We start from the raw sequence: 24,086 nt of genomic DNA, 5'->3' as shown, positions 1-24,086 counted from the left end.
CCCATGATTCAAAATGAACTTGACACGTCTTCAAGTTTGCTCCCGTAAAGTGTGCGCATTTTTATTGAAACGCAATCACCAACGATGGGCTTTAGACGAAGACTTTTTCAAGTCACTGGACGGTCCCGTTATGTATCCAGACCAAACGGTCTCCCAATGGAAGATTCCTCCATATAATCCAAAACAACCTCCCAAGGAATTGAAAGTCAGAAATACTGTTCTGAATTGGGGACCTGCACATCCTGCTGCTCATGGTTGTTTGAGACTTGTCATGCACCTTGAGGGAGAGGTGAGGTGTTTTGTGCAACAGGTTAATAAATTAATGTCATGTCTATTTTAGCATGTTTTAAGATTAGACCCACACATTGGCCTACTACACAGAGGTACAGAAAAGCTCATTGAATATAAAACTTACATGCAGGCTTTGCCTTATTTCGATCGTCTTGACTACATCTCTACCATGGCTAACGAACAAGGTTACTGTTTGGCAGTAGAAAAGATACTAAACATCGAAATTCCAAGGTAATACCTTTGAATTTAAATGTTTATGTTCTATTTGCTTGTTACAGGCGTGCAAAATACATAAGGACAATGTTTGCAGAAATAATGAGGGTCATGAACCATTTAGCATCTACGGCATTTTTGGCTCTAGATGTAGGTGCCATCACTCCTTTATTCTGGCTTTTTGAGGAACGGGAAAAAATTTACGAAATATGCGAGAGAGTATGTGGCGCTAGGATGCACAATGGATACTTTAGAATTGGTGGTGTCAATCAAGTATGCTAAATTCAAACTTTCATATTAACATGTAGTTAAAATATACGAAATTTTAAAAAGGACTTGCCAATTGGATTGCTGCATGACATATACGAGATTATGAATAAAATACCAGAAAGACTGGATGAAGTTGAAGACGCTGTAACTTTAAACAGACTCTTTGTTCAACGAACAAAAGATGTTGGAGTTACAAGCGCACACGAGGCAATGAATAGAGGATTTACGTGAGTAATTGAATTATAAGTTATTTAAACAAATAGTAATTTGTTTGCAGAGGAGTAATGTTAAGAAGTACTGGTGTAAAATGGGACATTCGCAAAGCCCAGCCCTACGAAGTTTATGATGAAATGGACTTCGATGTCCCGGTTGGCACAAACGGCGATACGTACGATAGATATTTACTTCGTTTAGAAGAAATACGTCAGTCGTGCCGAATAATAGAGCAGTGTATAAACAATATGCCAGAAGGTGAAATTAAAGTGGATAATTGTAAAATTACACCCCCTAAACGGAGGGAGATGAAGGTATATAATTTGATTAAAGTTTCAAAGTAAACTTTTTTTTTAATTTCAGTCTTCTATGGAAGCTGTAATTCACCATTTTAAATTGTTCTCTCAAGGAATCAATGTACCTCCAGGTGCAACCTTCACAACCATAGAACATCCCAAAGGTTAATGAAAACAACTAATGTAAAAAAGTGTCTCATGTATTTTATCATTTAGGTGAATTTGGAGTTTACTTAGTTTCCGATGGTTCTCCAAGACCCTACAGATGTCGCATTAGAACTCCAGGATTCATTCATTTACAGGGTATAAATTACTTGGCTGGTAAAAACAGCTTTCTAGCCGATATAACGCCAATAGTGTGCACCATTGATGTCGTTTTTGGAGACGTAGATCGTTAGAAACGTTACGTAGCTTTTATTGAAAAAAATTGTATAAATTTACTGTTTATATATATAAATATGTTTATCTACAATTGGTTTTTAAATGAAATCATGTTCCAAGGCACGTTCCACAATTGTATATCCCCATTGACACTTGCAAGCGTGACAATATTGGAACTGAAAACAAAAATATGAAGCAATTATTAAATGTAACTTAAACATTTTAACCCATGTCTTACTTATCATTGTTCAAGACCATTTTCATGAGGATACTTTTTGATACTTTGTCAGATTTGATGTTGTCAATTAATTTTCCTTTTTGCACATCAAATATTTCAACAGTTCCATTATGTCCACATCCAGCAATTAATTTATCCTCGTATGGAATCCACATAATTTGATTCATTATACCTTTAGTGTAAATTAATTGCGCCGGATCGTCCTAAATTTGATTATCAAATAAAAATTACTCAACAATTACGTGTTTTTACCTGATCCAGCAAATATATACGAATATCAGAATCAGTACCATGAGTCATAAACATTTCTTTACGGTTTGGAGAAAATGCAATAGACAATATTTCTCCTTCATGAGCATCATAGTATTTGAATACGGGATCTAATAAAGGAACGCTTTCCGAACTCCCTAAATAAATTAATAATTGTTACGGTTTTTAAGTTGTAATTTTTAGGTATACCTTTAAGCTCTGTCGCACCGGACATTGAGCACTGAACAATTACTCCCCCCTCAAGTGCAACTAGAAACATGTCCAGTATATGTTTAGAAAAATCAAACGCGACTATTCCTCGAAAAGTTTTTCTGGCAACTTCATCAGAAACAGGAGTCTCTCGTTTGATTTTACCAAAGAGAGGTATTCTAATTTTGTAGCGAATTTTAAGAAGCACTTCGGATGTTGATAAGTCAAAGGACCACAATTTAAGTTGGCCATCAATACTAGACGATGCCAATAAAAAATCTTTAGGACTATCGATGTCTGGTTTCCAGAGCAATTGCGTGACGTTCTGTTCGTGTGCGTTAACCGTGCAAAGCAACTGCTCGTCTTGTTCTTGGTTAAGATTCCAGAAATAAATCACACCTAAAAGATACTTTTGCTAAAAACCGTAAAATCAATAATTTTTTTATGTCACCTGTGAAAGTACCAGCGGCTAAAACAGACGGAGAGGATGCATGAAATTTTATGCTTGTAACACAACTTTCAGTGTTCAACTTCTTTGCCTGACCATCCAACAATTTTTTATCTTTGTATGAATAAATAGTCACGGAGCCAATATGATGGCACCAATGTCTGTGTTGATGAGTGTGGGCAACCGCCAGAATTTTGCCCGTTGAGTTCCAACACATAGACGAAATCGTTTCTAAAATGCCATATTTTATATCTGATTAGTTAATGTCGTTTACAAACCTGATAAATCGCCCTTTCCAGTTTTGTGGCCTCCATTTACAACTTGCAAAAGTTGACAACTAAAATCTCTAGCTTCATCCATTAATCTGTATCCTCGAAACGCTTTGGAGTTGTTAGAGTCGTTTATTTCTTTATTAACTTTTGGGTAAATAGATTTAAGCCAATTTGCGAGTTTTTCCATGTCTACCTCTTCTTTTTGTTCTACAACTGGTTCATCTGTTTGTACCTATAATAATTTTATTGTATGTATTTAATTACCAAATGTTACAATACAATAAAAAATTTTAAATTAAATAAAATAATAAAAAAACTAATTAGATTTTTAGAATTCTTTCCGTTTTTGCTATTTGCTATGTCCAAAGGACGCCTATTTGGGATATTACGAGAACTGTTTAGGGGGCAATATGGGACCATCCTCATACGTTTTAATTATAAACGAAGCATCCCTGGGACATCCTAGGGACGTCCTCGGGACTTTTTTGTTCTATCTGGGAGTATGTGAAGAAATATTTAAACTTTAATTAAAATATTTTTAGAAAAATTATATATGTTGTATAAATATTTTTACCTCAATAGAATTTTGTAAAGCTATGTTTGATCCTTTAGACTCCACAGCAAATTCACTTGTTTGTGTGGACGACTCTGTTGATACTCTGGAATAAAAATTTCAAAATAAAAATGAATTTTTATATCTTACTTGACTTACTTGACAACCTTCCATTTTGATTCGAAACCAACACATTCATTATGCTTAACACTGAACATGGTTTAATACGTTACCCGTTTTCAGTTTGGAAGCAAAAATTGTGTTGAATCGATATTTCAAAATTTGACGGTGAATCACAACATACATATTGCCAATATACGAAATTTAACAATATTTATATTTTATACAGTTGGTAATCTATCAGTTCAAATACCATAGAATAATGTAAGGTTATATTATTTTTAAATAATAAACCACTTAATTATTAGTAAAAATGACTGACATAGATCGAGAATTTACTTGCATTAATTGTGGCAGACAAGTACAAAGTTTGTATAAAAAATATAGCGAAACCGTATTAAAATTAACAGAATGTGTAAGTTTATTCTACAGTAATTTATGTGTACATTCTTATATCGGTTTATATGTTTTAGAGCAACTGTTGTCGAGTTTCAGATAAGTACATTGAGTATGACGTGGTATTAGTCATTATTGATGCAATTCTTCTAAGAATTTGTGCCTTTCGACATTTGCTCCACAATACAATGCTTAAGGTACTTATACTATAATATGGTATTAAGTAAATAATTATTATTAATAATCAATAAATTTAATTTTTAGAATTTTTGGAAAGTTATACCTTTTATAATTCTAATGGAAACATACACAGAATGGATATTAGTCACTCAACAAAAGAGTAGAGAATATTTAACCCCCAATGAGTATAACATTTCAAATCATTATTTCAACAATATAAATATTTATCTTGATGACATGAAATTCTATAAATTGGCAATAATTGTGTCTCTTAGTAAGATTTATTTATTACTTAAATATTGTATTTCAAATACCATTAACATTATCTTGTAGGACTGTTGGCATATATAATTTTTATTTACTCTCTTTCAAAGCTGTACAGTGTTATAAAAAAGAGGAAAGTATCATTCACTTTAATATGCAAAACGGTAACATTATCAAATTCTGGAATATTTTTATTACTTCCATCAATAATTTGGGACTTAATTGTTCAAGATATCAATATACAATTTGTTTTTCTCTATACGACTTTATCACAGCTAATAGCTTACACAGGTAATCCTTAAACAAATTACATTATTTATCTAATGAATATTTTTTAGCTGCCACCAATTGCCAAAAGATTTGGAGTATTGTTGTCATATTAAGTGCAATTATGGGTAAAAAAACCTTTAATGATTATTGTATTTTTAATTTTATAAATTAGTTTCCTAAACAAATAAAACAATATTTTCTTTACAATATTGTATTCTCTTTAAGATAAGTTAACAATTCATTTGTACTTAAATACATTTGTTTTTCTTGTTTTAAATCATTAAGTTCAAATAATGGTGTTGCTTCAGTTGACTTTTTTCCAATGACTATTACATATCTATATCCCACTCGTTTTCCATCCAAAAACCTTCTTCCTATTGTATAAGAAGTCCTGTCATCTATTAAAACATTATTTTCGAAATTTGGGATCTCTTCAATACTGTCATATAGTTTTTCCGCCAAATCTTTTGTTAATGTCTCTTCGTTACTGCCACTCTATTAAAAGGAACATAATTAGTACAAATAATTAAGTAGGACACAAGTATACCCACTTTGGGAGGTATAATGACAACATTGAATGGTGCTATAATATCAGGCCATCTCATTTCACTCTCTGTTGAGAGAACTTCAATTGAAGCTGACAACAATCTGCTAACACCTATTCCATAACACCCCATTTGTAGCAGTTCAGGTTTTCCATTTTTATTCAAATATTTAGCTTTCAGTGGCTTTGAATATTTATCACCAAGAAGAAATGTATGTGCTATCTAAAATCAAATTAAAAGCATTATTATATTCAGTGTCTCTAAACTTGGCACTCAAATTACAAAGAAAAGTGTCTTTCAACATACTTCTATCCCTGATGTTAATGCAACATCAGTACTATTGCAATTTTGGCATGAATCTTTCCCAGATAAGTCAATGTTGGCGGAATAATCACATTTGGAGCAACTTAATAATTTGTCCTCTCCTATGTCAGATTTAAGGTGATATTCATGTGATAAACTGCCCCCAATGCTTCCTGATGAACCCAACACTGTAAATTATTAATGTTAAATAAATTCAATATTATTTGAAATTTAAGTACCTTTTACATAATTTAAACCAATTTTTTTAAGGATTTTTTCATAACTTTCATTGACTATTTCATATGTGGTTTTTGCACAGTCCTCATTAATATCAAAACTATACATATCCTTCATTATAAATTCCCTGCCCCTCATCAGTCCAAATCTTGGTTTGATTTCATCCCTAAACTTACTTGTGATTTGATACAAAAGTAATGGAAACTGCTTGTAAGTTATTGGTGCATTCATAGCCAGTAAAGATGTTATTGTTTCTTCCTGAGTCTATAAGTTAAGTTATGTAAAATATTGGATGTAGAAAATTTAACATTATTTACCTACAGGACATAACAAATACTCATGGTGATGCCGGTCATTTAATTGAAATAACTCTGATTGATTTTCATTTAGTCTACCTAGAAAATACTATTAGCTAGTTTTATAATTATTTTAACAAAATTACCTGTAGTTTTCCATAAAGATTTATTCACTAGTGTTGGAAGAATTAATTTTTGCCCACCAATGTTCTGCAGCTCCTGGTCTATTAGCTTTATTAATTTGTCGAGTGATCTAAGTCCCAGTGGTAACAGGTGGAAACAACCTGGATTAGCTTGTTGAATTATACCCAGTTCTAACATTAACTACAATTAAGTGTTCACATAATGAAATGGAAATTATATTTTGTTCATAGTACATACTCTTTGGCTTTTTGATGTTATTTCTTGTTTAGATAAATTTGCCTCTTTTTGTACAGCCGTAATGGGCTGAAATATTTTTGATAAATAGTTCTTTAAATGTTTAGTTTTCATCATTTTATATCTATATTATTTATTATTATCTCTGGTATAATAGGTTAGACTTGTTCAAAAGTTGCACAGAACGCCAACGTTATGTAACAAATCATAGAATTCCCCTAAATGATAAATTGACTGGACACTCCAGCAATTTTACAAATATCTCATTTTTATTTGTGTTGTGAATATTTGTTCTTCATTTAACAGAAAAACGTTAATATATCTTGTGGGAGTGGTTGTTTTTTTGTGGTGGCCACACTGGCAATATTCAGCCTTGACAGTCATATGATTGTCTGACAGGTGACCTGAGTCCATACAACAAGTTCCCTTAATTTTTGTCTGTAGTTCGTTAAAATTAAATAAAATGGGTGCTCAGTGGCTGCCTTTGGTTTTGATCACCGCCTTCTGGGCCGGAGTTGGAATTGTTTTGCCCTTCATTGTACCAAAGGGCCCCAACAAGGGGTATGTTTATCAGATTTAAAATTATACATGTAACTTTTATATTTGTATTTTCAGAATTATGCAAGTTATTCTAATGCTAACGGGTGTTTGTTGCTGGTTATTGTAAGTACTTATATCTGTATTATGAATGAATCAACTAAAAAGTTTGTCTTCAGTTGGTTGTGCTGCTATGTAGCCCAAATGAACCCTCTGATTGGACCACAGGTGGATAAGAAAGTGCTTCTGATCATGGCTAAGGAATGGGTAATTATAATTTGTTAATCTATTTATCTACCATATTTATTATAAGTGGTTAAGACAAAAATTAAGTTAAATGTTATTCTGTTTCAGGGTAACGCATTTCCATAAACATCTTCCACATTCCACCACTTTCTTAGAATTAATGTTACCTAGTTTAATGTTGAGTATTATTATATCGAAGTAAATTTTAACTCTGTAAAAAAAAACACTTTTATTGTTTTCTATATTTATTTGTAAATATGTACGTTTGCTTTCGATTACACAAAACAATGTTCAAATAAAATAATTTTACAGTTTACATTGACTTGATTGTCCCACATTTGACCACACATTCTTTACACAAGTAACTTTCCTTATAATGTCTGATGTTTGTGTAGTTGTCTTATTGAAAAGGAAATTATTAGGATTAGATTTAGCTGAAATTGTTACAATGCCATTTGGAAGACACTTGAATAAATCTCCATAAAATTCGCTGTATTTTTGTGTAACAATCTGCACAGAATTGCCCTGCAAAATGGCATGCAATATCAGCTTAAGGTTGTGGTTCTCTGGTTTATCATCTAATTCTACTGATAATGTTCCTACAGGTTCACGATATGTATTGATAATGAATCCTGGATCACTTGTATTTCCAGTCAGAATATGTTGATCTGTTATGCTTTCATATATCACTGATGGTAAATTATCCAACCAGGATTCAGGAAACTGGCTAAAATTTTGTACATAAAATTATTAAATATTTTACAATGATAAGATTAATGGGTATACCTCCATTTCTTTTTGTTGACAAAAAAATTGTCAACTATTCTGTGGAGGAAATTTAATTTATTAAGTTTGGTGGTTTTATGCCATGCTGCCTGAGTTGCAGGATTTTGCATAATCTCTCTGTTAACAGTATCATTGTCCCAATATAAATTAAAACCTAAAAATTATAATCAGTTAACAAGTAAATTACGTTCTTATAGACGTACCTTCTTCCCCTCCTATATACCCATATCCGCTACCTTTCCTTGGAACAATAGAAACATCCACAGTGAACAATCCGTGTCCATTAATCCAAACGTTGCTGACGTTCAACTTTTCTGATACTTCGTTTGCTAAACTGATGTTCTCGGTCCACACCGAAGCTGCATACCCCTGTTTCGTGTTGTTGGCCAAAGCTACAGCTTCGTCGATCGTCCTAAACGAGAGAATTGTTAGGGTGCCGTAGGGCGAGTCGTTCGCTCTATTTTCGATCACCGCATTGGTATGTACTTTGGCACCTATGAACAACGTGGGTTGGAATTTCTTGGAAGACTGGTCCGGTTGATAGATTTCGATTCCTTGGTTGTTCGCCGCCTTCACCTCTTTTCTTAAGTCGTCAATTGTCTTTTTCCAGGTTGGCGAGGAGATGTCGGCATTTTGGTCGTCTGGTAAACCGACTTTCAAAGATTTTACAAGGATCTTCAGTTTTTTCAAGAACTGCTCGAGAATGTTTTCTTGAACAAGGAGAACTCCGACGGACTCAGGTAACTATAATGTAATATATGAGAATGTTCTGAGTATATTTTTTATTAGAAGAATAATTGAATGTGGTGAGTGGACTTACACTGCCATGGTGGCCCCACGCAGCATCTACAACTGCGTCACAAGCTGAATCTAGATCAGCATTGTCGAAAACTATCATAGGTATTTTAAAAGAGTTCACTGAAAATATTAAATTACGAGTTGTTTAATTTTCTATTAATATATTAACATTAGTTTATTGTAATTAATAAACTCATGTTTAAAAGTTAGAGATATATAATCCACCTTAATTGTAATTGATTGTGTTGATTGAGAAACAAGAAGAGATGTACAGGAATGGACCAAAATTTAAAACGGAAAAGATAATAATGTGTTAAATTAAATCATTAAAGATTGAACTTTTGAACATGAGCTTATTACGGAATAAGCAGGACGTCTTGGTACTTACCCAATATTTTTACTCCTCCGGTAACTTCAAAATAGGAAATATGTTCTAATTCAGCGTTCTTGGGATAGAATTTTAATACGGTGTCTGGGATTCTGTTACAAATTATTTATTGTTTAGTTTTGAAATAGCCATATAGTTTAATTATTTACCCCACTTTATAAGCCAATTCTAATAAAAACGTTGTTATGGGAGCAATTAAGGTTTGTCCAAAAATTACCACGTTACATCCTGCTGCTAAACTAGGCCCTAAGATTGATCCCAAGATGGATAGTCCTATTTTTTCCGATATTTTCACTTGGACAACATCTAAACATTTTGTATATAGTTATTTTATTAATTCTATTTATTAGGTATTAGAAGTAATACAAAAATATTTCTACTATATTTATATCAATTAGTCCAATTTCTAGTCAAATATTTCAGCCGTTGTTGTGTGTATAAATAATTTATGACACAGATTGTGTAAGATCAACATCTTTTAATTAAAAATAAAATTAAAGATTATTTTACATAAATAAATACAAAACATAATTTTTCGTAAAAATAAATAATTAAATTCTGTGGAATCTGTTCCAGAGAAATTTCTCTCCAGATCAAAACTGGAGTGGCCTTGATCATTTTACTCGAAAATATAATTTAGGAAGCCGTGGTTGTGCGGTAATGTCAAAAAATATAACCACACTTTTAGTGAAAATTTAAGAAGGTTACTTCTTGAGATATTAAATAATTAATTAAAATTGTAAGTACTGAAATGTGTCATTTAACACTGAAGCAATATTTACCATTTGGTTTCCATGTGGGATTTTCCTTGTTAGTTTTCAAAGCAAATGAGGAGTAATATTGCAAATATTCAATTAAACGTTTAACTTGTCTTTTAGAGTCTTTTGCCCGCAGTCCTCGGGTTACAATTTCGATTTGAGCAATTGTATCGATATTCTGTTCAATTTCTTTCGCAAACCTGTCGTAAACAAAACATATTTTATGTTTCAACTAGTTATATTGAAATAGTTTAATTTTTGTAGTTTTAATACTTACTTGTTTAGTATTTGAAATCTGTCTATTGGTTTAACGTCAGCCCATTTAAAATTTATTTTAGTTGCTTCCTCGATGTTAATAAATGATTCATATACATGGCACAAAATATTATCTGAATCAGTTGCATCCCGTACTTCTATAGCTTCTCCAGTAGGTTTTTCATCAGGTTTGTCTTTATATGAAAAAAATACATTCCCTTTGTTCTTGTACCATTCCTGAAAATAAACAAGTGAAGGCTTGTTTTCATGTTTTGCAAGGTAAAACTTACATATGCCCCTTCTTTATTGTTTACATTTTTACCATATTCCATACTGTGAAACACTTGCTTTATTAAGTCGGTTTTTACATCCATTATTTTCATTCTGTTAATGTTGGAACAAAATTTTTTATGAACTCGCACGACCTTATCAAAAATGAACTTAACCTTTACACTATCTCTATGTGGATTGTATAAAATATTTTTGTGACTTATTCACAGCATCTAAATTCTTCAGTCAAATTTTGAAAATACTCTTTCATCAATTTATTTGAATACTATAAATATAAATGACCTTGATTTGTGGTTTACCTACCTTTGTCATTGTCTGCTACACCCTTCTAGAAAAATAAACACACTTGTTTAATTGTCTAATACGTATTTCAGTTAAATGAAAAATGTTAAATTTAACAAGATTCTGTAGTAGTGCCCGACTGTTACCACAAGTTAAGCAAATTATAAACAGCTCGGTGAGAACAGTCCCAAGAAATGGCATCAGAACTTATATGAACCCATTATGGAGCAGACAAACAATCAGTAACAATCTAAAAGTGAGTAATACTAAAATGTAAGCTAATACTTAAATAGACACTAAATTCGATTTTTGTAGGTAAAGAACTTGTTTCGAGGCACAGGCACAGTTGCAGTACGTCTGAGCTCAGATGTTTCACCCAAATCAAAGAAAGTTGTTGGGTGTTGGCTACTAACATGTAGTGGAATGGTTTTTGTAGCTGTTGTCTTAGGTATTGTTGGTTATTTTTTTGTACTTGTTAGTATTTGTTTAGTATTAAGAGAGATTATTAAAAAGACTGTTAAATAAATAAATAATTTTATGAGTTGTTATTTTATAGTGCTTATATTTGTGTCTGTGAGCATCTGTTTTAATTCTGCTAAGTAAATACTAATAAGTAGAATTTTATTAATGATCTTGTATGCTTATTACAATTGTTTGAATTAAAAAAATTATTAAAATGGTTTAAAAATAAATAATCCTTTGTTAAGTAAATAATTGTGATCTCACAAACTAGTCAAAAATAAAGAATGGATTAGAAACTAGGCCGCACAATTATTTTATATTTTATTTTAAAACCATTTCAATATTTTAATAAGAGTTTTTCTTTGAACACTTTGAAGAAACTAATAAATGTTTTTAAAAGTTTATTATTAAATTGAGAATATTACAGAGTTAAAATTTGTAGAGGTAAGTACTACAAATAATCTTAATAATGAATATAAATATAAAAAAGTTTTATAAATTACTATAATACAAAACTTGAACTTAAATGCCCCAATCTATTAAAATAAATGTTGATCTTATTTATTAAAACAAAAACTGTACATATATTTTCTTGAAATAGGTGGTGTTACAAGGTTGACTGAATCAGGATTATCCATGGTGACATGGAAACTACTTGGAGAGAAAATGCCAAGAACCCAAAAGGAATGGGAGGAAGAGTTCAAAAGATATCAAGAATTTCCCGAATTCAAAATGTAAGGATCTTGTCCCTTTAATCTAAACTGACTGAATTAATTCTGTCCACAGAAAGAACAAAGACATGACGTTGTCCGAATTCAAATTTATCTGGCACATGGAATATGGACACAGACAATGGGGCAGAGCCATTGGCGCTGTGTTTTTATTACCTGCCGCATACTTTTGGGCGCGAGGCATGCTCAAACCCGGAATGAAACCTAGAGTTTTGGCGTTTGGCAGTTTAATTGCTACCCAAGTATGCTTTGATTTAAGTTCAGCTAAGAATAAATAAATGAAGTATTTGTTCTTGTAGGGTTTAATGGGTTGGTACATGGTGAAGTCTGGACTTGAAGATCGCTTCCACGGCGAGAGCGATGTACCCAGGGTGTCACAATACAGGTTGGCCAGTCACTTAGGTTTGGCCTTTGGCTTGTACACATTATTCTTGTGGTCAGCCTTGGATCACCTATTACCTGCACAAACCATAAACATATCGAAAAAAGAAGTACTCAAAGCCTCAAGGAAATTTAGAATGTTTGCTCACACATGCAAAGGACTTGTATTTTTAACGGCCGTGTCGGGTATTCACATTTTATAATTAGTGTTTTTGTTTACTCATTGTGTTAATGTAGGTGCGTTTGTGGCCGGCTTGGACGCAGGTCTAGTGTACAACTCATTCCCAAAAATGGCTGACAAATGGATACCCGACGATATTTTGGCCTTCACACCCAAGCTGGTGAACATCACTGAAAACCCAACGACTGTCCAATTCGACCATAGAATCTTGGGCACTACTACTTTGACCCTTATATCCGCATTGTGGTTAATGTCTAGGCGTAGGCAACTGCCACCCAGAGCTTACTCCGCAGCGACAGCGTTCGCCGCAGTGGCCTGGTTACAGGTAATTCATTAATATTTTATGTAAGCACCTAATTTTTAAAAAAATGTTTCTAAGGTTGCTTTGGGTATTACAACACTGCTTACTTACGTTCCCACTGCAATAGCAGCATGCCATCAGAGTGGATCACTGGCACTATTATCAACGGCTATATGGTTGACCCACGAACTAAAGAAGTTACCTAAATAAGTATTGTGATATGTTGATTAATTCGTTATGTAATGGTTATTTTTATTTTGTTAAAACCAGTAAGAAATAAACATTTTTACCTATATAAGTTTTATTCCAACAAGTAGAGTATAGGCAACCCAGTTAACAACAGTATTTACGCATTCTAATTCGATTAAATAAAATAATTTTTTGTTGGCACAATTTTCGTTTAGTTCAATTTGAATCTGTTAGACGAATTACTTTAGTAATTTCATTTAAACTTTCGACTTAAAATAATAATGCCCAAAATAGCGACTTTTGTGACTATTTATATCAAGATTTACAAATATAGAATGATAATAAATTAAATAATATTAACTATAATGTAAATAAGTTAAAATATTAATGACTTTGAACAGTTTAAATAAAATACAAATTTGGGGAAGTTTAGTTTTTATTGATTGTAAACGAGATTTTTGACAGTGACGTTAAATCAGGAGGTTATATATACTACGGCAGGTTTTGTTATTTTCAGTTGCGTGTAACATGGCGAGAGTGTTATCTCGTCGGACTATACATTTAATATGTTCACTGTTATTAATATTAAATAAATATGAATTAATCGGGGCGGCTGACGAGGGCGCTCCAGAGTTTTATTCATTAAATGTAATTAAAATCACTGACAATTTAAATGAAAAAAATGTGGATTACAAAGAAGTGGTGTTCGAAGTGCAGGGCCGAAATATACCCGACGCCTCTCAGATCAAAACAACGGCAAAAGTTTCAGAAAAAAGCAGTTTATGCGAGGACTCGAAGCTGAATGATTATAAAATTAGTGTAGTGTCGGGAAGTACTCGTTTTAAAATCGCCGTGCCGGAAAGTGTTCAGGGAAATTTATACTTTTGCTTACCTCGTAAATTCAAAGAGAACGACGGCAGAATACCCCCAAATATTTTAGACAGCCAATTTTTTAAGTGGTACCATCAAGGCCCTAACATTACTATTAACGTTTTGCCTAGTGAAACCGAAAAGAAACAAGATATGTAAGTTTTTTCCACTTTCGCTTAATTGCTTAACTTTCATTCCGACAAAATGTTGCGCTCTTTTTCAAACGTAATAAATTAACGAGACCAAACGAATCTGATGTCTAAACGGATTATTCAATGTAATTAAATTGTTACGCGCCGATTTATTAAGCTCCCACAACGGTCTAATTAAATTCAATCATCTTAATGGTAATTTTTAAGTCAGATCACACAATTAATGCGTTTTCGCATTCAAAAGATCAATGGTAAAATTTTTGTGAAATTTTCACTAACCTTTTCGAAAACGGGTTTTCTGCTTCCTTCCTAACTGGTTCGATCTGGATATCTCGGCTTTATTGTCTTTGAGGTAACGTCACGTCATTTTTGGCGAATGCTCAAATTTGCCCAACTCCTTTACACATATTTTCAACGGTGCAACTCCCATATAATATTCACAATTATTATTCAAAACGGGTAAATAATCCAGTTTATTTTCGTGAAATTCATAATCACGTGTCTCTGTTTATTTCTCATTTCAAGGCTATGCAGTCATCGGAAACGGTAATGTTTATAATTAAATAAACATGAAAACCTTTGTCAAAGAATAAGATATCGGTTGGTAATTTCGATCGATATACTTTTGTTCCAGTTAAAACCTTATAATAATATATTTTTACTTCAAGTATAATTCATTATTGATCAAGTTATCAATATCCTTCTGAGTATTTTATTATTATATTACATTTTTGTTTAAGTTAACTGAATAATCAGCACGTTCCTGTTGAGTATATTGATAATGGTGGTTGTTATTATAGCAACTTCTAAAAATATTAAATATTTTAGCCATAACTCTTTTATTTAATGTGATAAAATAATATTCATTTAATATTGTTGTCTTTTTATTTTATTAATTATTTTATTAAATATTTTATATTTCTGAATTGAGCTGGACATAAATATAGTAAGAGGGGTTTTTAATGAATAAATCTGTGTTATTTAATTTAAATTTGTATAATATCTTTTTTGTTTTATAAGTTTGGCCCATCTCCATATACTTGACGATTTTCTGAATATACGACAAGTCTATTTTCCATCAAGCTTCTTAAATTTGTAAAATATCGAATTTTGTTATAAAGATGACCCCCATGTTTTCTATTGGTTTGATATTTGGATATTGGGAGAACATCATCTCAATTCATCATTCAATTTATGAAAGGAATATGATTCTTAGTAAGTCAAATTGGATTTCCATATTTTAATAGAATATCCATCTTCTTACAGTCCTTTAACTAATTTCAAGAAGTCCCATTTCCTCCAGGTTGGCTTTAATTTCAGTTGACGTCCAGCTTGGATTGTTTTTGACATTCGAATTATTCAATTGTCGATTTTCTTTCAAGTATTTTGAACTCAGACAAATGTTTACGTAGCCAGTTCCTCTAAATTTTTTAATAATTCGGAAAACGATTGTCTTATTTAACCATCTCTTCTTGTTACTCTCGGTCTTGGTACCGCTGAATTATAATTTTCCCTATAGTTTAATTTCGAACAATGATTAAATAACTATAATATTAACAATAATAAGCGTTAGGGCATAAAGATAAAAGTTACTATAATTTTGTCTAATGAAAAATAAAATTTTTTAAAGAATGAAATTTGGTTGACCGGTTTCATAGTTAATAACAATAAACATTGTAGGTACTGGTATCCAGTTAAAGTAGCACAGCTAATATTTTTAATCTATTTTAATAAATTGCTATAATTATGACCACTATTGTATATTATTTTCAAATTATTATCCTTAAAAGTTTAAATTTTATATAAATTATTTATTAGCTAGAAATAATAATTTATGCAGTCCAACAGACTTACAGATATATAAGTTCACAATAGTATTTTATATATTATTGTAGTATAAAAAAATGATCTATTAATAATAAAATTTGAGTGTGTTTAAGTACTAAAGATCCATTGAAAACTAAAACACTTTCAGTTTTTCTTTCATTGCGTCATTGTTGATCACTTTTTCAATTTTATGTGTTAAATCAGTTAAACTTCACTTTAGTCACTGCTCAGTTTATTTTAAGTATAGTTACGAAAACACTTTTATTTTCAATTATAATAAATTCATAATATTTATTACTTTTATAATTTTACAATTTTATTGCCACATTTCAACGATTTAAACATTAATATAAATAAGTTTTAAGTAATCACAACAACAAAGTATGGAAACATTCATAATATTATTTTCAATATTATTATTTCAAATATTTTGTTGGAAATTCATTTATTATTCCATTGACTATTTGACTCAAGAGACGTCCAGTTCTTGATACAATTGCTTTTCATTGTGTTTGGACTGGATTGAAGTTTTCTATTCAATTTGGACTCTGTAATGGTCATTTTATTAAACTGATGTTGTCGTACTACAACAGTTTTACAGCAATCATATAATTTTGGACAAACCTACTATCACAGTAAATCACATTTATCCATACACTTGGCGTGTAATACTCACGCTCATGTGTGAATTGTGGTTACCTGACCATTCTATGAAGTTTTATCAAGTATTGACTCTGATCGTTAGTCTTCCAAATGCGATATTCAGCGATTATGTCTATATTCGTCCTTTAATTGTTTATTTATTTTAATTGTTGCGTCGTTTTAAGTTAATTTGACGATTAGCCTTGTGGAATTCTTTGATGTACCTAGTTTTATTTGTACATTAATTATCTCCCTCTGATTTAAAATCGTTTTATAAATTTATAAATTGTTCTACTGGATAGAAAAAGATTTTTAAATTATTTAAAAATACTCTAATACTGGAAATAGAAGAGTTTCTATAATTAAGTCCGTTGAATTAAATTGATTTAATTAAAAAATTCCATTAATATGTCATGAAACAAAAACAAATATAATCATCTATTTAAAGAACAAGTCCCTTGTGCAATTGTTAAATAAATGAATTTTATGATTGTTAAATAAAAATTATTAAATCATTTTAAAAATGTTATAACATGACATAACATATAACATGATATAACACTTCTTATATATATTTTTCTTTTATTCGTTTCATCAACAACTATTTCAAAATACTTACGATTCATTTTCTCTTAAAATTATACAATAAAATAGATATTACATTCGTATTTGTATATTTTAATTTATTTATTTTAATATGGAAATAATTGGAAAAGGCTTAATCATTTAATATAAAAGAAGAAATCATGTAATACAGTTTTATTAATCCTCAAGAATTCGACATTGGAATAAATAATAAAGCAATAATATAATCTACTACACGTTTTTTGATATGGCATAAACACTGCTAAATTAAAAAAGATATTAATTCTACCAAAGATACTTAAATAAAAATTGTTCTTTCTCAGATCTGTGCATCACAGAAGCTTGCGAGATGCAGACGCACCTCAAGTGTGGGCCCTCCGTTTGGAAAAGACCTACAAGGATCCATCATTCGTCGAAGGTGTACCAGAAGTTCTGGTCCAACAAGAGCATGTCATACGACTCATCGGGACGGGTTTCACACCCGAGATGGTCGTCACGTTTACCCAATATAGTGGCAGTTATGGTTCACCGTGTGAACTTCCCGCTGTCAAAGGTTTCCCGGTAAATTTCCACCGATAATATCCGCCGTTATGAATACTAACAACTCACGTACGATTCGTTTCAGGTTGAGGAAACAACGGAACACACTACCGTGGTCAAAATAAATTTACCAGCCCTCAGCGGCAATGCGGACAGCTTCTTCATCTGCATCAAGCCCAACCAGACGTCGACGTTCATACACCAAGGTTCGGAACTTTGGCTCCAGATGAAGACGTACGAGAAGATGGTACCCTTGTGGGCGGCCATCGTCATCATCATCATCTGCCTGTCGTTCTCGTCTCTGTTCTCGGGTTTGAACTTGGGTCTGATGTCGCTTGACAAGACGGAACTTAAGATCCTGTGCAACACGGGCACCAGCAAGGAGCGGAAGTACGCGAAAGTTATTCAGCCGGTTCGAGAGACCGGTAACTACCTGTTGTGCAGCATCTTGCTCGGAAACGTGTTCGTTAATTCGATATTCACCATTCTGTTGGATGATCTAACGTCGGGACTGATTGCTGTGATATTTTCCACGCTCGCCATCGTCATGTTCGGCGAGATTTCGCCGCAGGCGGTATGTTCGCGACATGGTCTCGCCATCGGTGCGAAGACGATATGGATCACAAAAGTGGTGATGGTGATTACTTTCCCGCTGTCGTATCCCATCTCCAAGTTCCTTGATTGTATACTGGGAGAGGAAATCGGCAATGTCTATACCAGAGAACGTCTGAAAGAGCTTGTCAAGGTATGTGGAAATTCTTATTTCTTCATTGAAATTGGACAATTGTTAAAATGATTTTGTAGTACATAATAGAGTAGGATGTTTTTTCCAGAATTTTTTTGACTCGTATTCTATTCGCTGAGTTTACGGAGTTATTTTATATTTCTAAAGTTAAAAATCTTATGTTTTACAATATATATATATATTGGAAGTGACTAATGAGATAAAGTTGGATAATAGCCGGATGCCAACATTTTTAACTTTTGTAACTGTTATTCATTTAACTTATAAAGGCATTGTTTCATATTAATCATTTCAGGTATATAATATTTTTCATTATAGTATAAAATTCCTGTTACCACTATGCATTTTTTTAATTAAAAATTTGAAAAATGAAAAAATATATTATTATAATGTATTTGGTAAAAATATACACACAATTTATTAAATTTAACATAAATCAGCTATTTTTATTTTTGATCATATTTTTTACACTTAGAGTAGTGGTCAATAATATAGCAACTTCGTAAAATGTTAAATATTTTAGCCATAACTCTTTATGTAATGTTAGCTGTTCAAATAATATTAATTTTGTAATTAAATTGTTTTATGCAGTATTGTAAAAATTACTATATTCCTATTTTAGATGTTACATAATTTTTCTATTGTACTGGACAAACAGAATTCAATTTATCAATTTGTTTCTGTTCTGTTGACTACCAAACCTCACACCAATATTCAAATGAATCGGCCTTGTTTTACATATTAGTACCTTTGATTTTGCGTTCAGGAATTTCCTACAGACTCTCAATAGGGTTAAGGTCGGGACTTTGTGCCGGCCATTTCTCCACATCGACCTTTTCTGTTAATAACCAATTTTTGTGGTGTGTTCTGGATAGTTATCGATAGTTACCAAGTGCTAATATGCCACTGACTCCAAATTATTCGCGACATAGTGTTGGGACCTAATTTCAAACGCTTTGAAATTTCCATTTGCTAAACACCTCTTTTATAAAAATCTAATATTTTGTTACGGAACTCTAAACCAACAAATTTGCCTTTACCCATTTTAATGAGGTTATTAACATATGCAGACGTATAAATGAAGGTTTAACACTTATTTCGCCTTAAATACTAGCTTTTTTAAAAAAGTTTTTTGTCCAACCAAAAAATTTAAATTTCATACAATTCTTGGTGAGCTATACAAAGTGGGTAATTATTATAGTATACGATATGTCTATTATATTTGAGAACATTATTAATATTGATAATACCGTACAAATTTTCAAAATATACAAAATTAAGAAATTCCAAGTGTTATGGCCAAATATTGTAAATATAGCAACCGTGTTATTTAATTTAACATTAACACGTATAATATACTATACTGTTTTATAATTTTTGTCCATCTCCGTGATATATATTCGATTATTTTCTGAATACATTCCATATTCTTCATGTCATTATAAACGTGATTACCCATGTTTTATAGGGTTGATGTCTGAAGTTTGTATTTAACTTTAGACCTTCAAGAGTAAATTTAAAAAATTATACTTGTGATAATTGGTTGCATATTCTATAAATAACAGTCTGAGTAAGTAACCCTCAAAAGTGCAGACCTTCTTCAATTACTCATCAGTTACGTGTGAGTTATTTTCGGATTGTACACAGAATTGGCCTAAAATCAATTTATGGTCACGTGAAGAAATTTGTCCGGTTACATATCAAACAATATTTAATACATTAATTATAAGTGATATTATTAATTTCGTCGTTTTTATGGCAATTTTTCAAACGCCAGTTGTGATCTCGAAATATTGTTGCCAATACATTTTTTGTAAACGGTCCAAATGTTTCAAATCGTGATCATTTAACCACACTACATGTGACGTAGCGTCGCGACACATATTTCATGTTTTATATATAGTGAATGCAAAAAAAATATATATCCGTTTTATTTTTATTTAACGACTATTTCAATTTTTGACTAGACACTATACATCAATTTACACGTAAAACAAATGATGTATAATGGAAAACACATGATTATCTGATCATTGCAAATATTATTCTTTGTGACCTCATGACTCATTGTTATTTGTGTCACTCAATGTTTACACCTAAAAAATATTCTCCGTATTCTTAATGCACATGTATTTTATCAATATATTGACATCTTTTTTCAGTATAATTAGCAACGGAATACGTCCACAGGAGCATTAAAAACCCTGACATTTAAAAAAAGGTCATCAGTCTGGATTCTGATATTTTGCAAAGTTAAAGTCAAACCGTGCCATGTATTGAATAAAAATATTTATTCAATAAAAATTAACCGCCTAATCTAATTATGTCGGATAACAGTTTACATTCAAGGTCGGTTATTCATAACAAAAATTTTAGTTATCTGGAATAAATGGGTGGTAAGTATCGAGAGATATATTTAAATTTGGGAGAGAGAATTATGCCAGCACAAATACGTTCGGAAGTCGACTTTATTAACACTAAAACGTTTAGTTGATGCTGTCAGTTTTAACATAGTAAAACGTTTAAAAATTACAGATGTAACGGGCAATTACTAAAACTCCGGTAATCGCTGGTTAGACCATAAATTGGTACAAGTTAACCTAGATAATACATTGTTTGTGAAAACGTCAAAGTGACGCACTTATCGAATAGTCATCTAGTTATCTAGATCAAAGCATTATCAGAAGACATATTTTTTATCGATTGCACAAATCGTAAATAGGTGTGCAAACACTTAGTTGAAACTGTGTCAGGAATCTATTTTTATGCTACTATAAGCGGGAATATCTGGTTAAAACACGCGTGTTCCCGTAATTTAAAACAAATATTTCATCGTCTAGCACCATAAAACTGAAACGGCGTAAATCATCGAAAATCGAATGTTAAACGAGGAATAATCTTTGCTGCTTTTACTATCACTTACAATACATGTATATTTAATACATAAATAAGTTTTTGTTTATCAACCATCAACATTTAATGGGAACCATGATGAGTCTTTGATGGATGAACATACATATTTGATGAGTTTTACTTTTTAAAGAAGTCAACTCAATATTCATTTCATTTATAATAATTGATTACAGTAATGCTAAATGATCAAACTAATTTTATTCTTAAAAAAATTGCGTATTTTTTATTTTTTAATGGACAAAATTATAGTAACTAATAGTGGTCTTTCATTGCCCTCTGTGAATTTAAAACGTTTAAAAAGTTTTCGGTGTTATTAAAAAATTTAGAGAAACTGGCTAAGTGGTAGATAGGAAAAAATTTTTTCTGTGTTCGAAAAACTGGATAATTGGAATATCAAAAAACAATCCAATTGTATCGTCAACTGAAATTAAAGTCAATCCGGAGGAAATGAGACTTGCTGACATTAGTTAAAGGATTGTGAGAAGACGGTTAGAGGATGGGGGTTGATTTGACCACAGACATACAAGGGAAACACTGGTTTATACTAAAGATGTCCAAGTTTAACTTTGACTTGCATGGGATCATATTCACTGGACCACAGAACACCAACATCGAGTCTAAATTTAATATACACTGTTAAAGTGAAAAATCAAATTAAAATCATTTAAAAAATAATTTTATTATAAATTATCAAAGAACATAACTAAATATAAAAGAAGACACTATAACACATTTTTTAATGCAATTTTTTACCATTTATCATATATCTGGGTACCAGTTAACGGTGTAATTTAGTATTTGTTATGTTATTGACCCAATATAAATCAAATTTTTATAAAAATACTTTTATTATTATGGAAAGGTACCATCTAAGTGATAAACAAAAATTAAGATCAATTGAGATAATAGAGAGTTCAATCAAAAGGACACATCTGTGAATGTTATAAGCAAATTGTGGAGACATTACATTACCGGTACAAAACCGCTTTTTGTTTTTGCACGCTTGGAGACACTCGGAAATAACAACTCCCGAGCTAAGACTTATGATGTGATTGAGTCAGCTCAAACCGCCACAAACCGTGCCCGAATCCAAGATCTATTTCAGATATAACCTTTAAGGGTACCCCAATTGCTTCTTAGAAATCGCGCTGCTCGTTTAGCTTGGGCACAAGAACATTAATTCTCTTTTCTGATGAGTCAAAATTTTGTTACCACCCAGATTCTGGAAGGGTACGTAAAGAGAACCTGGAAACCAAGCACGGCTACAACATACTCGTGAGGTGGTGAATTTTGGAAGTGGTTTATTGATGTTTTGGAGAGGAATTAATACTGGCGGAAGAACCGAACTCTTTTTAATGGAAACCACTTTAAATACAGTTCGATATCGCGACAACATATTTTACCCATTGTGTTACCCTATTTAAGCAATATGAGCCGAAATTCCATTTTCTAGCAAGATAATACTTTTACCTTGGCTAAGAAAAGAAGACTTTTGAATCGTTTAAACCATTATGGAGACCACCAGCAGTACAGCTAATTTTGGCGGCACAGGAAGTGTGGCTAAATCTGGACCAAAACCTACTCGATAGGCTGATATTGAGTATGCCAAATCGATGTAGGGCGGTCGTAAACAACTGATGAGGTATTAGTTTTTAATAAAACAATAAATATGGCATAATTATTATAAATAACATAATAATACATATTTGGATATTTGGAGGGTGTCATTATTTTAATTTTTAAAGGACTTGTAACATCATTTTACAATATATTTTTTATTTAATTAGTAAAAAACATTTGTTTTTATTAATTCATTATATTTTCACATAAGTTTTTTTGGTTTTATTGCAAAAGTAAGTGACACTAGACACTTTGACTATGTTTACATTGAAGCCTGGGGATATATTATATATATCATATATAGAAGAAATGATGCTCTTAATAAATGTGTTTCACTATAAAAAAGATCCTAAACACAAATCTAAAATTGTAATGGATTAGTTAAAAGATCAAAACCTTGTCTTGACCATCCTAATTAACATTAAAAATTCCTTTCAAAATTAAAATTACTATATTTATGTCCAGTTCAATTCAGAAAATTATGTGTAACATTTAATAAAATAACAATTTTTAAATTTATTTATAATACTGTATAAAATAACAATAGTAAATAGTTTTGCATACCGCACTGAACCGAGTTCAAAAGTTATTAATCCAGAATATACACAGTGCTGACAGTGTGATTACAATACATTTGCATGTTACTTTCATACGTATTTTAATATTGTCAAGTGTTTATGATTCAAATATGCTAAGTAGAAGCCGTTATTTAAAGCTAAAATTGTACCGGCTAACTCATGAATGCTAATTGTTGGGCTATAAACAAAATAAAAAATGAAGACATAGCAAAACTGTTTTGCTATTCGTGATTTTGCTGTGGGATAAACCCAGAATAAACTAGTTGATTCAATTTAATTAACATAGGTAAATTAAATAAACATTCTCGGATGTTACATAAATAAATTTAATCGTCTTATCATTAGATTCATTCCTTTTTTGATTAAAGTAAACTGAGTTGGGTTTAAACAAATTTTTTATCTTTA

The 24,086-nt window shown here is 31.4% G+C and overlaps 8 protein-coding genes across 12 annotated transcripts in view; 5 read left to right on the top strand and 3 right to left on the bottom strand.

Moving 5' to 3' along the window:
• Positions 1–40: 40 nt before the first annotated feature.
• On the top strand, positions 41–1,681 carry LOC109606938 (NADH dehydrogenase [ubiquinone] iron-sulfur protein 2, mitochondrial-like). The gene is made up of 7 exons (XM_020023458.2): positions 41–289; positions 341–522; positions 570–777; positions 838–1,001; positions 1,052–1,301; positions 1,351–1,447; positions 1,500–1,681. The coding sequence occupies exons 1-7, from the start codon at positions 131–133 to the stop codon at positions 1,679–1,681; spliced, it is 1,242 nt and encodes a 413-aa protein (XP_019879017.1). The 5' UTR covers positions 41–130.
• Positions 1,678–3,919, bottom strand: LOC109593958 (cytoplasmic dynein 2 intermediate chain 2). Its single transcript, XM_020009098.2, has 8 exons — positions 3,794–3,919; positions 3,656–3,740; positions 3,088–3,313; positions 2,813–3,040; positions 2,362–2,760; positions 2,155–2,309; positions 1,903–2,105; positions 1,678–1,840 (listed from the first exon to the last, which is right to left on the bottom strand). Exons 1-8 carry the CDS (start codon positions 3,850–3,852, stop codon positions 1,750–1,752), a joined length of 1,446 nt encoding a protein of 481 aa, XP_019864657.2. The 5' UTR covers positions 3,853–3,919; the 3' UTR covers positions 1,678–1,749.
• An 89-nt stretch (positions 3,920–4,008) lies between these two features.
• On the top strand, positions 4,009–5,071 carry LOC109593970 (protein ARV1). Its single transcript, XM_020009113.2, has 5 exons — positions 4,009–4,169; positions 4,228–4,347; positions 4,415–4,604; positions 4,664–4,885; positions 4,933–5,071. The coding sequence occupies exons 1-5, from the start codon at positions 4,068–4,070 to the stop codon at positions 5,034–5,036; spliced, it is 738 nt and encodes a 245-aa protein (XP_019864672.2). The 5' UTR covers positions 4,009–4,067; the 3' UTR covers positions 5,037–5,071.
• On the bottom strand, positions 5,061–6,809 carry LOC109593969 (probable proline--tRNA ligase, mitochondrial). Its single transcript, XM_020009112.2, has 7 exons — positions 6,627–6,809; positions 6,392–6,569; positions 6,271–6,344; positions 5,952–6,213; positions 5,716–5,900; positions 5,416–5,631; positions 5,061–5,359 (listed from the first exon to the last, which is right to left on the bottom strand). The coding sequence occupies exons 1-7, from the start codon at positions 6,738–6,740 to the stop codon at positions 5,066–5,068; spliced, it is 1,323 nt and encodes a 440-aa protein (XP_019864671.1). The 5' UTR covers positions 6,741–6,809; the 3' UTR covers positions 5,061–5,065.
• A 139-nt stretch (positions 6,810–6,948) lies between these two features.
• Positions 6,949–7,722, top strand: LOC109593989 (V-type proton ATPase subunit e). Its single transcript, XM_020009136.2, has 4 exons — positions 6,949–7,184; positions 7,239–7,286; positions 7,340–7,427; positions 7,515–7,722. The coding sequence occupies exons 1-4, from the start codon at positions 7,087–7,089 to the stop codon at positions 7,530–7,532; spliced, it is 252 nt and encodes an 83-aa protein (XP_019864695.1). The 5' UTR covers positions 6,949–7,086; the 3' UTR covers positions 7,533–7,722.
• LOC126265050 ((Z)-2-((N-methylformamido)methylene)-5-hydroxybutyrolactone dehydrogenase-like) lies at positions 7,634–14,654 on the bottom strand. 3 transcript variants are annotated; one of them, XM_049965395.1, is made up of 11 exons: positions 14,511–14,654; positions 10,986–11,010; positions 10,682–10,775; positions 10,414–10,628; positions 10,161–10,336; positions 9,528–9,684; positions 9,379–9,470; positions 9,013–9,110; positions 8,396–8,936; positions 8,193–8,346; positions 7,634–8,133 (listed from the first exon to the last, which is right to left on the bottom strand). In XM_049965395.1, exons 3-11 carry the CDS (start codon positions 10,772–10,774, stop codon positions 7,713–7,715), a joined length of 1,947 nt encoding a protein of 648 aa, XP_049821352.1. In that variant the 5' UTR covers position 10,775; positions 10,986–11,010; positions 14,511–14,654; the 3' UTR covers positions 7,634–7,712. The 3 variants fall into 3 exon arrangements, with proteins under 3 accessions (XP_049821352.1, XP_049821351.1, XP_049821350.1); XM_049965394.1 differs by having other exon boundaries at positions 10,682–11,010; XM_049965393.1 differs by lacking the exon at positions 14,511–14,654 and having other exon boundaries at positions 10,682–11,057.
• LOC109593990 (cytochrome c oxidase assembly protein COX15 homolog) lies at positions 9,818–13,308 on the top strand. Its single transcript, XM_049965396.1, has 8 exons — positions 9,818–10,117; positions 11,057–11,220; positions 11,280–11,412; positions 12,028–12,160; positions 12,213–12,399; positions 12,457–12,724; positions 12,776–13,044; positions 13,099–13,308. The coding sequence occupies exons 2-8, from the start codon at positions 11,068–11,070 to the stop codon at positions 13,228–13,230; spliced, it is 1,275 nt and encodes a 424-aa protein (XP_049821353.1). The 5' UTR covers positions 9,818–10,117; positions 11,057–11,067; the 3' UTR covers positions 13,231–13,308.
• The window catches only part of LOC109593988 (unextended protein), a 31,360-nt gene continuing 20,916 nt past the window's right edge, over positions 13,643–24,086 (top strand). The window contains exons 1-3 of one of the 3 annotated variants that reach the window (XM_049965392.1): positions 13,643–14,234; positions 17,609–17,846; positions 17,911–18,570. In XM_049965392.1, coding sequence (XP_049821349.1) covers positions 13,738–14,234; positions 17,609–17,846; positions 17,911–18,570 — 1,395 coding nt within the window. In that variant the 5' untranslated portion in view covers positions 13,643–13,737. The remainder of the gene's footprint in view (positions 14,235–17,608; positions 17,847–17,910; positions 18,571–24,086) is intronic. The other 2 variants (XM_049965391.1, XM_020009135.2) reach the window with 2 other exon arrangements.

The sequence above is a fragment of the Aethina tumida genome, chromosome 3, assembly GCF_024364675.1.
Source record: "Aethina tumida isolate Nest 87 chromosome 3, icAetTumi1.1, whole genome shotgun sequence".
NCBI lineage: Eukaryota > Metazoa > Arthropoda > Insecta > Coleoptera > Nitidulidae > Aethina > Aethina tumida.
Note: the sequence above shows the minus strand (reverse complement) of the source record. Positions and strands in the feature narration are given on the sequence as shown.

Coding starts and splice junctions, on each gene's coding strand:
- LOC109593990 (XM_049965396.1), top strand. CDS start 11,068: ATGTTAAATTTAACAAGATTCTGTAGTAGTGCCCGACTGTTACCACAA. Junction 11,413..12,027: donor TTTTGTAGCTGTTGTCTTAG/GTATTGTTGGTT, acceptor TTCTTGAAATAG/GTGGTGTTACAAGGTTGACT. Junction 13,045..13,098: donor CCGCAGTGGCCTGGTTACAG/GTAATTCATTAA, acceptor AATGTTTCTAAG/GTTGCTTTGGGTATTACAAC.
- LOC109593958 (XM_020009098.2), bottom strand. CDS start 3,852: ATGTTCAGTGTTAAGCATAATGAATGTGTTGGTTTCGAATCAAAATGG. Junction 3,041..3,087: donor TGGAAAGGGCGATTTATCAG/GTTTGTAAACGA, acceptor ATGGCATTTTAG/AAACGATTTCGTCTATGTGT. Junction 2,106..2,154: donor GTATATATTTGCTGGATCAG/GTAAAAACACGT, acceptor AATCAAATTTAG/GACGATCCGGCGCAATTAAT.
- LOC109593969 (XM_020009112.2), bottom strand. CDS start 6,740: ATGATGAAAACTAAACATTTAAAGAACTATTTATCAAAAATATTTCAG. Junction 6,345..6,391: donor ATCTTTATGGAAAACTACAG/GTAATTTTGTTA, acceptor AGTATTTTCTAG/GTAGACTAAATGAAAATCAA. Junction 5,360..5,415: donor TTGTCATTATACCTCCCAAA/GTGGGTATACTT, acceptor TCCTTTTAATAG/AGTGGCAGTAACGAAGAGAC.
- LOC109593989 (XM_020009136.2), top strand. CDS start 7,087: ATGGGTGCTCAGTGGCTGCCTTTGGTTTTGATCACCGCCTTCTGGGCC. Junction 7,185..7,238: donor CCAAAGGGCCCCAACAAGGG/GTATGTTTATCA, acceptor TTGTATTTTCAG/AATTATGCAAGTTATTCTAA. Junction 7,287..7,339: donor GGTGTTTGTTGCTGGTTATT/GTAAGTACTTAT, acceptor GTTTGTCTTCAG/TTGGTTGTGCTGCTATGTAG.
- LOC126265050 (XM_049965394.1), bottom strand. CDS start 10,774: ATGAAAATAATGGATGTAAAAACCGACTTAATAAAGCAAGTGTTTCAC. Junction 10,629..10,681: donor ACAATAAAGAAGGGGCATAT/GTAAGTTTTACC, acceptor GTTTATTTTCAG/GAATGGTACAAGAACAAAGG. Junction 10,337..10,413: donor AGATTTCAAATACTAAACAA/GTAAGTATTAAA, acceptor TGTTTACGACAG/GTTTGCGAAAGAAATTGAAC.
- LOC109593970 (XM_020009113.2), top strand. CDS start 4,068: ATGACTGACATAGATCGAGAATTTACTTGCATTAATTGTGGCAGACAA. Junction 4,348..4,414: donor TCCACAATACAATGCTTAAG/GTACTTATACTA, acceptor TTTAATTTTTAG/AATTTTTGGAAAGTTATACC. Junction 4,605..4,663: donor GGCAATAATTGTGTCTCTTA/GTAAGATTTATT, acceptor ATTATCTTGTAG/GACTGTTGGCATATATAATT.
- LOC109606938 (XM_020023458.2), top strand. CDS start 131: ATGTATCCAGACCAAACGGTCTCCCAATGGAAGATTCCTCCATATAAT. Junction 290..340: donor TCATGCACCTTGAGGGAGAG/GTGAGGTGTTTT, acceptor TGTCTATTTTAG/CATGTTTTAAGATTAGACCC. Junction 1,002..1,051: donor GCAATGAATAGAGGATTTAC/GTGAGTAATTGA, acceptor ATTTGTTTGCAG/AGGAGTAATGTTAAGAAGTA.